Source organism: Zosterops lateralis (assembly GCF_965231275.1).
Source record: "Zosterops lateralis genome assembly, chromosome: 3".
In the NCBI taxonomy this organism is placed as follows: Eukaryota; Metazoa; Chordata; class Aves; order Passeriformes; family Zosteropidae; genus Zosterops; species Zosterops lateralis.
Genome location: NC_139764.1, coordinates 35,734,009 through 35,746,797, shown reverse-complemented (window position 1 = coordinate 35,746,797; position 12,789 = coordinate 35,734,009). Strand labels below are relative to the sequence as shown.

Sequence of the window (12,789 nt, the reverse complement as noted above, 5' to 3'; positions counted from 1 at the left end):
GCAAGACCCCAGCAGACTTTTTGAACTAGTTCCATTCCATCACATGAGATTATGTAATGCCCTAGTTAGTACAAATTAAAAGAGCCACATTCCTGTTTTAGTCCCAAGTAGCTTTGCAAATACTTAAGCTATAATATTGTTTCATGAATTCACATCACCACACCCTCCAACTGGCACCCCAAAGAACTGCAGTAAAGTGACAAAGACATTTATCAGTTGCTCCAAAAATAGGGCAGGCAAAATAAGCTACAAAACCAAATCACTCAGATTTGAACAACTCCTCCACATACTTAAGGAATAAATCCATCTTTATAAACAAAGTAACTTAATAAAAATCCAACCTAAGGCTCATCTCCATGCTAAAGCCTGTCATCTAGCGAGACTGAACATAAATCACAAATCCAGTCTGCTGGTTTTGTCATTAGTTCTGCACAGGCATTTGCTTAATTCATTCTGTTTCACACTACCTTGTAAAATTGAAATGGTTTCCCCAGCAAGGCACAACATACCAGATGAAAACTATCAGAGCATCTTTGTTTGAAAATTATGAGCTGAAATTTGACAAAATCATAGAAGTCATTTGGTTTTGCTTTAAAAAACCCAACAATTTAATTGTTCCCATATATTTCAAATATATGTTCTGGTAAAAGGCTTATTTTTGTATTTCCTAAATAGAAGAAAAAAAGCTTTGAGTGAAGAACTGCCCTACTATGTGCAACATTTACCCAATTCAGGCATAGATTTTCTCAATTTTCTTTAAAATTAACATTTTTCTTCACACTAAGTTTCATGGTCTTGTATAAAGTACTCCCTCTCTGTGTATTTTCTGTAGAAGAACTAACACATAAACTTTTCAGAAGAAAACACCATCTTCCTGTTAGTTTCAACAGCTGAAGAACTGAACTTCAAACTTAAAGAGATATTGCAACAAACGTGAGCATTTCAAGATTCTGTCTGATGATTCTATTTAATTTTCTTTTCTAAGGCTCAAGTGAATGCTCCATTAGTAAAATTCTAAATCAAATGTACTGAAACTAGCAAGAACCACCTGTTGTTTCTAGAAAAACTGACATGAGAGAAGTGAGGCAGCTTTGATTTTGAAGGAGGCAGGGACACGTTACCTGAGTCGTTGCGGAGGTACGATGACATTGCTGGGATGAGACAGGACTGACTGAGCAGCTCCAGGAGAACGGATGGAAGAGCGCTGCTGTTTTGGCCTCTCCCCTCATGGCTTGTTTGAGTCTCTTCATTTGCTGTGCTCCCTGCAGGATTTATGTAACTGGCAAGAACCTGAAATACACCAAAGTATTTAATCAAAAGTGATTTATTTCACTCAAAAGAACTTTGACCTTCCTTAAGATAGATGCCCTAGCACTTCACTGTTTTGTGAATTCAGTTCTGGTATTTACTTCAGCAGGCCCAAAGATGTTTCAGAAGAATTTCTATACAATTACTAGATTATTTGAACTTTGGCTAATGATAAAATTAATTAACTATTATAATTCCAAATTATTTTAGGAGATCAATTAATATGAATTTTGACAAACCTGCTGGAGTTACTCCAAGCAAGAGTTTGCCAGCTCAGACCACTGAGACCTACAGCTGACCAGTCCCTTTCACTGTAGAACACCAAGTACATCAACTAGCAGTAGGACTTTTCTTCTTTTCAAGCTTCAAATGCTTTTTTAACTTCCTTTGGGATGGGACTTCAGGGTTTACAGATGAAACAGTAAGCTATGGCGAGCACAACAGTTACCTGGAGGAACAACTACTCATGAGCATGGCTCTTATCTGAGTAAACAAAGAGCAGCTGTGTTTCCGTGGGTCTGATCTGTGCAGCTATACTCTCAAACTAAATAACTTTGAGGTTTGACAGGCTGTACTGCTTGAAGTCCCAGAGACTATTCACCTTTTCAGACTCTTCTCTTTTCTTTCATTCTCCCTCTTTGTTCCAGCCCCCTTGCCCATGGTATTTTGCTGCAGCACCTTATTAACACCCCGTACAACAGAATGTCTCTAAACTCTTCTAGAACAGGAACTAAGGAGTCTGCTGTACAACTGACTGACATGTTCAGTAATGCTACTTCTTTAATTCAGTAAAATGCTACTTCTTTCAACTGCTGAGTGCCCTAAGCAAATGCCTCCTTACTTTATGACTTATCACATCCATAGCTAAACCTCTCCCTGGCAGAATACAGAATACTGCCTGGAAGCTTCGCTGAGAGTAATTTAGGGGATTTTCCTCTTTCTCGCATAGAAAAATGTTTTCAGACTTTATTTATTGTACTTTTGCAAGGGATATGATGATTGTGCCATGTAATCTATAGTGACTAAAATAACTGAGCATCAAAATGGTATCCTCATGGGGGTGTGGGCATTTTCAAAATTTTGTCTCCTTTGTGCTCTAACCCAGCAGATTAGCCAATGGTTTTGAACTGAGGGTTCTGTGAATTCAACCTTTGATGACTAGATACAACCTCATATTCCCTACATTGGTCCAAGATAACAGGTTTTGGTTGGACTTCATAATGGACTGAAAAGCCTGATGATGCAGGATCATCTTCTCCTTAGGTATTTAGAAGACGTCAGAATTTTACTAAGAGCTAGATGTTTACTGGAGAGCTACTATTGTCATGTAATTGACATACGCAAGATCTTCTAGTACATGTGAGTGAGATTTTTGTTATATTGGCATAACACAATCATGGACTCCAGTACCAGCTATGGGCACCTCCTTAAAGTGGAGTGAAAATATGCAAGAAATGAATAAGTAACATTGCTTGGCACACAAAACAAAATGACTATTCCCAGATCCTTCTCCTTCAATGGATAGTCTTTACTTTTGATGTGTGCAGTGCTTTTGACAGAGGTGTGTGACAGCTCAAGGGAAATGCACTGGAACACCTCCTTGTTCACTTTCTCTTCAGAACTCACACAGAGGTCTTTTATGCACCAGCCTAGTGACATCTGAAAACAGCCTTGCTCAAGATATGATCTATATAATTTTCCATAAAGTCAGCTGTTTGCAAATAATTTTTGCCCAAATATTATTATTACACTACTCTGTGACTGAAAAGACTCCAGTTCTACTATCCATGTTTTAAGTGCCTCTCAATTATCAAAATTTCATAATTACACACCTGTAGAAGGCAGGTCACATGCTCTTCTTCTAGTCTTTGCTTAGTCAAGGCTTGTTCAACATCCCATCCTGAAGCTGTTGAGCCTGTTCCAAAGCCTGTACCCTTAGCCCAGTACAACTGCTGCTCTTCTGTTGATGCAGTATTGTGTGTACTTGACACCTGTGGCTAAGGTAAGGAAAAAAGAAAATCACAATTATTTCATAATTTCAATTTAGTAGCATTATCTTTAAAAAGCCTTTGTTATGCAAAAGAATGTAATCCCAGTTTATCAACTTTATAAAGATTTTATCAGGATCCAGTGGAACTCAAAGCTTTCCATAGGAAAGACTGTCACATATATGGAGTTCTTGTAAAGGTCAGCAGTAAACTGTTGAAAGTAGTTCTTCAATTTGACCAGTACTGTAAGCCCTTTATTATTCTCTTTTAAGATACTATCACTGCTTAAATGATGAGAGGTATTAAAATGCTACTTAATCAGTATCATTCTAAACATCACAGCTCTGTAATTACTGCTGTTTAAAACCTAGTCAAGTCTAATACCATAACGAGATGAAGGGAATGGGAGTGGAAATGTCATCAAGAGAAGAGAACCAAAATGTTAAGATGCTCAAGTATTTGCTGACTTGGAATAAATGCTCCAAAATAGCAAAAGGAGTAAGTTACACGTTTGGCTCTGAAACGTGATCTCTGAGTCACTAAAATACACACTACCTCCTCTCTAGGTAAGAGCAAGGAAGTTACTCTTCCTTAAAATTTTCTGAGAGCATATTTTTCCAACAGTGTTTGTGCAGCTTTTACCAATGGTCTGCCTCAGTGATTTTAGTAATGTAACTCCAATGCTACACTGCTTAGCCCTCATGGGTACTGTGGAAGTGTTTACATTAATTTTTGAATTTAACCAAGTCGTTGGTGAAAAGGATGCAGAAAAAACTCTGACAAGCATTTTTTAATTGATGTTTTCCTATTTACTTATTTAGCACTCTAAACAAGTGACTTGCCACTTTCATTACTCAGTGACAATTAGCTGGAAACGACATCATGCAGTATTTGCTTTATGGCTCCAAAAAGTTTCATGTTCTGTTTACATGTTCTTCAGTGACTTTGTTAAAGATTGTATATCAAAGAAAAGAAATGACGTATGAACAGACTGCAATGGTAAAAGAAATTATCACCTGTGAAGTATCATACTGACAGTAGTCTGGAATCATCTTTTAACTTCTACACTGGGAATGTAATGTGTCTTGGTGATTAAACAGCTGTGTGGTTATTTACATGTAGACATCACTCATTACATCACTCACGAACACGTTGTGCCTTCAACACTCGAGAGGACTGTCATGAGCACTGAATTAAAGCACTTAAGGGAGAGCCTGGCCCCAGAAATACAAGCCTCAGTGCAGGCCTGATGCATCTCTACTTTCAAGTTACCATCTATCACTTGAGAGATATGAATTATGAGAAAGCAAGCTATTTAAGGGGTCATGGTAACACTGATGGAGAAATAAGAATGGTTGCCCTTTCCCTCCAAACATGCAAAAATGCTAAGGTGTTAATGTGTCAGCAGCCTGATACCCCATTAGAAGTAGAATCTCTCAGCTTCCCCTTGAATCTGATTAGCCATTAAGGTGAATTATTCTCAGGCACAGCTTTATCTCTTGCTTGCTCAACCCTTCATCAGTATCAGAGCTGCTAAAATACGGAACACCTTATATTTTGCAGGTACTAGTCCATACCCAGCCACCAGGAACTGTTTCATGCAAGCCTCTACCAAAACATTGCTAAAGAGGGCAAGTCATTAATATTTTTTTCAAACACTTTTACAGACAATTGGCACGTTATACAGAAATGGTTAACTTACTGTCCTAAAAACAAAATTGGAATATACATATTCTGAATAGAGGGTGGTGTAACGCGGGAAATACCTTGAAAAAAATCGTATTTTGGAGATAATTTGGGATCTTGAATACTATGGAAAATTTTTGTCTTTGTACTGATATTTAAATGAGATCTAAAGATTGTAACAAAAATCACTGCATTAATTCATTAATTTTCACAACTCATTTATATTTATGAAGCCTTTGAAAGGAAATAGTTTGTAACCAGGAGTTTGGATGATGAATGTTATATAAGGTGATGAGGTCATATTATCTAATGGGTATTAAAGAACCCATTCATTGAGCATTATGCCTCTCCTGCCTTGAAAAAGAAGGTCCTGTGAAAAACTGATCACACCTTAATGTTTCAAGACAATCCTTCTTTCTCTACTTTCATGAAAAGCCTACCTTTCATGATTCCTATGTTTATTTGCAACATGCAGGGACAATTACCTAATCAAATACTTCATGATTATTTTTGAAGTCTGCAAAAATTAGGCTGCAATGAGATAATTTTCTGTTTTCAATTAAAACTCTTAGTACTCCTGGGTGTGCTGTAAGGTTACCTCTGCCTGGTTGGGAGTGGAGTTGGGCACCCTTGGTGCGTGGTGGCTGAGGGCAGACAGACAGGCCAGGATGAGGTGGATGGCCCCGATCTCCAGCGCCATGCGCCGCAGCAGCACCCCGTCGTCAGTGGTCAGCGGCGTGGTGCTGAACAAACTGCGCAGCACATGGAACGGCAGCGTTGGGAGCACGTTTGCTGAAGGAGACTGCAGGATGTGACCTAGGTCAGAGCACAGACACATCAAACGCATATTCTCTTTCAATAGTTCAATACAGCCTATTAATCTCTGCAACAGTTCATGAACATACAGAAACCTACTAAGGACTTTGGCATTCACATGTAATACAGCTATCTAATACTGTGTTTCTCTTCAAAGAAAAAATTCATTATGAGGAGAGTAGAGAAGAAAGAATGTTTCTTTATTTTACCCACAGATTTAGTAAAGAACCAAATTTTTAAAATCTGATTTGCCATTTCCAGGGAGAAAACTGGTTTGGACTATTTTTTTAAAAATACATACATATTTTTAATAATTCCAAATACAGCAAGGTAAAGAATGCATGTGATCAGCTAATAACAGCTCAGCTGACAAGCAGCAGTAGTTTATCATATGTAGGATTCTTTTCTATATTCAAGTGCCCAATGTGTAAATTAATGCACTGACACAAACCAAGTTTCTACTGAAGTTGAACACATGGTGAAATACTAACAGAATTTTAAGTAGATGAGTTGCATGTATGAATTCTGTGCTACAATTACTTAAAATTTTTAACTCCTTTGCGTAATAAGCAAAAATTTTCTTTTAAAAGCTGCATTTCAAATACTGGAGTGACTTATTAATGCAACACACTCATATGGGAAACTGTCTCAACTTTTTCCCCATATTTAACAATATATTTCACATTCCTTCCCCAGTGCATACATAGAGACAATTGACAACTGGAGATGCTTCAAACAGTGAAAATACTTTAAAACAGCTAATTCTGTCAACAAATTTGTTTCCTATTTTAAATATTTTATTTTCTCTCTCATTCTTAAGAGTTTATCAGCTATTTCATGATCAAGAGATCTAAACAAGTATGTCTGGTTTTGTGTGTATATGTATCTACACACACACATGCATACACATGTGTTAATTCATATATATTTGATAGTCTTTACAAAGACAGTAACAAGAAGTAATTGAAAATCCTCTGACTGGGATCTTACTGGGATAAGTAAAATCAAAAACTTGTGAAAAATAAGCCCATCTGATAGAATTCCATAACTGCAGGCATCGCCAAATCAAAAAAGAGAAAATCTAAACATTTGCACATTATTTATTATTTGCAGACAACTGAATCCATGTTTTAGTCTCTAAGCCATAGATGTATAACTGCAGCTCTCCCTATTATGCAAGGAAGTAATGAGATTCTAAATGTGTGAAACATTTTGAACAAAAAAGGAAGATATTAATAGGTTATACAGAAAACTAATGTGGATTACTGTGTACAGTATTTTGTAGAGTTGAATTCAGATGTCTGGCTTAGGGAAAAGAGAAACTGGCTGTTTAGCCCAGCTAAAACAAAGGCTATGAGGGAATGTAATTCCTGTCAACAAATCCATTGGTGAGAGAAGAGCTGTTGGCCACAAACTGCATATAAATAAATATAGGCAGGAAATTAAAGCAGCCCCTACCCATCAAGAAAATTATGTCCTGAAACGGTATTCCAATAGCAGTAGTGGCTGCATACACACCCAAAAAAGAAAGTAACCCAAATTCTGAAGATCTCTTTATTAAAAAAAAGAAAAAAAGGATATAAAAATTGCCTGCAGTAGTAAGGGACTGGGACTACTCTAGAAACTGCATATATTCTTCAGTTATTTACCACTCAAATTAGGTGGGTGTAAGCAGCTAGATTGAATTTTTATTGCCCAGTTTATTCTTGTCCACTGTCCTGTGCCAAAATACCAGAGAAATAAAAAGATAAGCAGAAGGGAGAGCAAACAGGATTCTTGATTTTCCAGCTGGTCATATGAGGTTCATGTTGCACACCACTCTACAGAGTGCTAAATAGAGACTAACTTGTGTGATTGCAGAAAAATCAGCATTCTTTTCAAAGTCATAATCACAGAACCATGTAGTTTGGAAAAGACCCTTGACAACATCAAGTTTAACTGTAAACCTGACACTGCTCAAGTGCATCAGTACACAATATGCAGTGAAAGGAAATGTCTTAAATGTATGAAAACATATTTCATACACACTAGTCCAGTTTTCCAAAACAGTAAAACCCGCAAATATTAGAACTATATGCAGAATTCCAGGTTCATTTGCAAAGACACTGACAACAATTTTTTTCCTAATTTGTATGTTAATTGTTTGAAGAATACCCCATTTCTCCCTCTGAACTCACACCATCAAGGTAGAGCTTCTGTTTAGGCAATTTAATCACCATAATATTTAGATCTTACTCTCCTTTTCTAGAACAATATTATTCAATGGTTTACTCTACATCTGTTGTAGCTTTGCTCTTATCCATATTATTCTGCAATTGGTTGCAGAATTATAGGATGTTTCCTCAATTAGTTGAACATTTCCAGCTACTCAGATCATTCTGTCTGAATGCAGTCATCTTGACAGTGTCATTGTAGGTTTTATCAATGCTTATTTTACAATTACTCTGACATGAGATGAGAACCCTTGAATACTGATGATTATGATAAAGCTTTGCCAGACAGAACTTAATAGACAATAGTTTATCAAAGATGCCTTCAATGAGATTCTGCACAAACCACTTCTAACTTCCTGATAAAAGCAATACAATGCAAATAAATTTAAGTAAAATGATCTATCTGTGGTCTACAAAGAAAGGTAATAATTACAGCACATACTTCCTTCACCATCATCTGTAACTCCCAACACCAATCTCAACAGACACTGAGCATGTTTCCGTTCTTTTAGCAGCACCTCAGCATAGCCCGGGAGACGGAGAAATAAACCAAAGGCAGCCAAAGAATGTGCAGGAATGGGAGACATAGTCTGGACTGTTGACTTGATCGGTGGAGGTTCTGCAGCAATTGTTTCTGGTGCTTCATACACCAATTCCCCTGATTGTTCAATGGTAACCCATTCAAACTGATCACTGTCCTTCTGTTTTTCCTGTGTGGCTGACGTAACCACTGGAGTGCTCACCTAAAACAACAGAAACAACAAAGAAATTTGGAAGTCATTTAATTGAACGCCTTGAACAAAAATTCTATTATAGTAAGGATCTAAAAGACATGCAAATCTTAATGTAGGACACACTAAAGAAGTTGCATGAAATACTCTACCGTTTGCAGATACAGGGACCATGCTAAATGGCTGAAAAGGGCATATTTGTTGCATTTGCAATACAGTGCTAGAAAGTCGTGCCTACACAAGTAAGCAGAAGTATTTTCCCAACCTAAAATCCTCACTTAATGTGTACTGCTTAAATATAGAGGCATAAGAGACAATAATTACTCTGAAGTAAATACAAAGATTAATTTACATACCATGCTGTTAAATAAGGAACGGCCCTTTTATTCTTAACATTAAACACTGTGAATGTAAATATTTAATTTTTAATTACATATTGCAAAAAGAAGAAAAATTAATCATAAAGCCTTAAAAAACAAAGACTAACTTCAGGTATCTTAGCAATTTTGCAGCAACTCATGATTGTTTGGAGCTTTTGATTGACTTGGCAGGCTTTATTACTATTATACTCTAACAGAACAGTCTGTTTTATGACCAGAGGACTGTGCAGTCAAGCGTTATGATGGGAGTAAGAGTTTTAGGGGGTAGTAGCTGTACAGTGCCCCAAGACACAATCAAACAATTTAAATGAAATTATGACACTGAGGTCCTTCTCATAATTAAATGTTACAGAGGTTTCAGGCTTTCATGGTATTCAGATAAACTGATTTGATCATATTCAGAAATTCAGTACTTATCACCAGTTTGATCTAAACTGGAAAAGATTAATATGAAAAGCCTTTACGGAAATTATCCAGAATACCAAATTCCTAATTTAAAGTCAAAGCCATGTTTTACTGCATTTATTACAATTATCTTCACATTAGGAGAATCAGAAGTACCAGTGACTTGGAGAAATGTAGAAGTAAAATTAAAGAACTAAGGGTCTGGAGAAATCATCAGCCTTCACTCTGAATAGTCTGTTTGGTATTATTGTATTTAATTTTTTTTATGGTTTGCAGAATTCTTATTCAGTATTTTAATTTAAACATATACCTCAAGCTAAGAAATTGTGAAAAGACAGTAAGTACCTAGGAGTATAGAAAAAGAAGGTAAAAAAAAAAGGAATGAAATTTCTCATGGTCATAAGTTACCTTTCATGTGTTGCAGAATGCAGAATATATCAGTTTTCTTCAATGCAGAGTACACATTATCCCTCTTGGAATTCATAATACAGCAACTGTTTATGTAAATACCTTTCCTTAACTTGGAATTTTTGAACTGCATTGGTATTGGACCTCTAAGGCCTTTATAGAACTATTTACAAAGGATGCATACTAATTATTTAGTCTCACTACAGGGTTCCTATGGTTGCTATAATTTTACAGTCAGGGTACTGAACAGCACCCTTAATGATTAATTCAGTTTCAAGGGGAATAAATATTCTTTTCTGTTAGGAGTATCTGCCAAAAACTTCAAAAGCATATCAAATAGAATCTGAATAATTCACAGGTTATTTTTTCTCTTTTTAGTAGTGTAAACTTATAAAGGCAGCCAAAGAAATAATTCCACACTAATGCCACTATTGACACTTTTGAATAGCCCATCAGTGCATCCAGAGGAATTCTATATATAAGTATACAAATAATATCTATTATTTCTTAATATAAATATATTTAAAATGATACTGTTATTTACTGCAATAAAATTACATCATCTGCTTTGAGAACTGAATTTCACTTAAACATAAAAATATCTAAGAGGGTACATTTGCATGAACAATTAAGTGATAACCAAATATGCCTTTAGAGTACATCAGTAACTTTATTTTACTGTGCCCTCCAAGATATTTTAAGTTAACAGAGGCAGCTTGCCTTGGTCCCACAAAGACACTGCTACTCAGGCAGCCTGACATGGACAGAAACACCTGTACAGCTGGACAGGGCTGTAGAGTTATGCACTTGCCTACTTTAAAGTAACTTTCCCACATAACTGAGAAGTTAAACTGAACCATAGAGAAATATAAGAAAAATACTGTCCTTAAACAAACAAACCAACAAAATAATCTCAGCATGTTTTCTGACGCTTATTTTTTTCCACTCACTTGTTGAATTACGTCAGGATAAAGCATAGGGAGTCTCTCTGCAATAAGAGCCAATCCACCCATGCCTGCAAAAACTTGCAGTGGAGATTGAATGGGACAGGTTTCAAGAAGTGATTCATCTAGAACTGCATCCATACACTCGTCCCCAGGACTGATGGCTTCATCTTCAGGGCAAGGTCCCAGTAAATCTGCATGCTCTACAAAAACATAAATGTAAAAGAAATTAATACATACCATCACTACTGTGTTTATTTCTTTGTCCTTATTTAAAAGTGAATTTCAAAAGTATTGGTTCATTCTCAAGCAAAGACTGAGCCAAGAACCTGAAATGAATACAAGAATGTCTAAAGAAAATAAGTGTTACTGGTACCTTTTGCCAATGACAGCAGATCCATGTCAAACTTAGCATTATTTATACAGGGCTACATGTTAATTGTTAGAATTTTATGTTTTATTATAATTTCATCTATGCCTTCAAGACGTCACAAATTTTGGAGTTATGATGCTTTTTAACACTCTTTCATATAGAAGTTCAGGGTAGGTTTATTATTCTCCAATGAAGAGTTTATAAGTGAAGAAAGGAAAGATAATCTTAACCCTAAATTAGTTTTGCTTCTCACATCTCCTCTCTGTGAGGTGCCAAAATGACCCTCTGCGAAAGCCATGAAATATAATTCTATTCTTCCTCATGGAAAAAGATCATGATCTGGATTTCTAACTTTCTACTTGCCTCCATCCTATGACCAAGCACTATGACCAACATCTTGTACAACAGACAAAAGACATGAACATTCTTATGCGCACAAGTATATACAGAATATACAGAACTCTATCACAATTCCTTATTGCCAAAAATCAACTCTCTTTGCTAATTGCCACAGGCAAACTTCAGTGAATATTCTGTATATTTAATTTAAAAATCTGTTCTGTAGATTACATGTTAATAAATGACACTTTTACTCAGGTAGTAGTAAATGTAGCCCTAGAAACACCTAGTGAAGCTATAAAATCTATCCAGCTTGGATGGTGTCAAAATATCCTCATAAGTAAAGGAACACTGATATATAAGAATGTTTTCTCTAGATATTACAAACTAATAATGAAAAAGCAGTAGCTCTGACCTTCATTATTCCCAAGTGGTGATTGTGAATAAAACTAATATTTTGCTGTATAGCACCACAGATCAATGGATCTGTAATGACAAACTCAAATTTTCAAAAGTATTTGTCTCAAGTTTTTTTTAAAAAAAGCACCCAGTAACTTAATAAAAGTTCAGAGGACCTTTATGTCTTCACATGCAACTTTACTACTAAATTGAACCTTCTCTAAGGATTTGAGTTTTATTCAAATAGTAAAATACTAATTGTATGTTTAGAATTTAAATAAAGAGAGTAAAAGTAAACAACAGTATTGTTTGAAAAAGATATGTCTCTCAATAGTTTGAGAGATATACATATCCAGACACTGCACAGAGTCATGAAATGCTTATTTCAGAACAGATATCAGGAAAATTATAATTTTTTTCAACACTTCGGTTTCTTATCTTTTCTAGAAACAGACTATCAAGGGAACAGTTATTAAAAGAAACTCCTGAAGAACTGAATGATTAACTTTGGAGTTCCATGCTGCATCAGCAGGCTGATGATCAGTAGATCACAATTAGTTTAATTTCAAAGTCCCACTTCTCTAAGTCTTGCCTAAAGGAATGATATAAAAATATTTCAGAACAGATTCCTGGGATAAATCTCCTTCCTTCCCCTTCCTCAGCTAGTAGATAGCAAGCAACTGGCAGAAGTATCAAGAAATGTATTAGAAAATGTTAAATGTTTTTAAAAGCTGGAGTTATAAGACCTGCTTAGATGGCTTGAGAGAAATCCCCATTTTCAAAGCAGCATTTGGTACCT

At 35.9% G+C, this 12,789-nt stretch overlaps 1 protein-coding gene across 1 annotated transcript in view; it reads right to left on the bottom strand.

Moving 5' to 3' along the window:
* The window catches only part of BIRC6 (baculoviral IAP repeat containing 6), a gene marked incomplete at its 5' end in the record, with an annotated part of 172,856 nt that overhangs the window by 48,822 nt on the left and 111,245 nt on the right, over positions 1 to 12,789 (bottom strand). Inside the window, 5 exons of the mRNA XM_083856975.1 lie at positions 1,122 to 1,290; positions 3,141 to 3,305; positions 5,581 to 5,798; positions 8,454 to 8,754; positions 10,886 to 11,082. Of these exons, the coding sequence (XP_083713101.1) occupies positions 1,122 to 1,290; positions 3,141 to 3,305; positions 5,581 to 5,798; positions 8,454 to 8,754; positions 10,886 to 11,082 (1,050 nt within the window). The remainder of the gene's footprint in view (positions 1 to 1,121; positions 1,291 to 3,140; positions 3,306 to 5,580; positions 5,799 to 8,453; positions 8,755 to 10,885; positions 11,083 to 12,789) is intronic.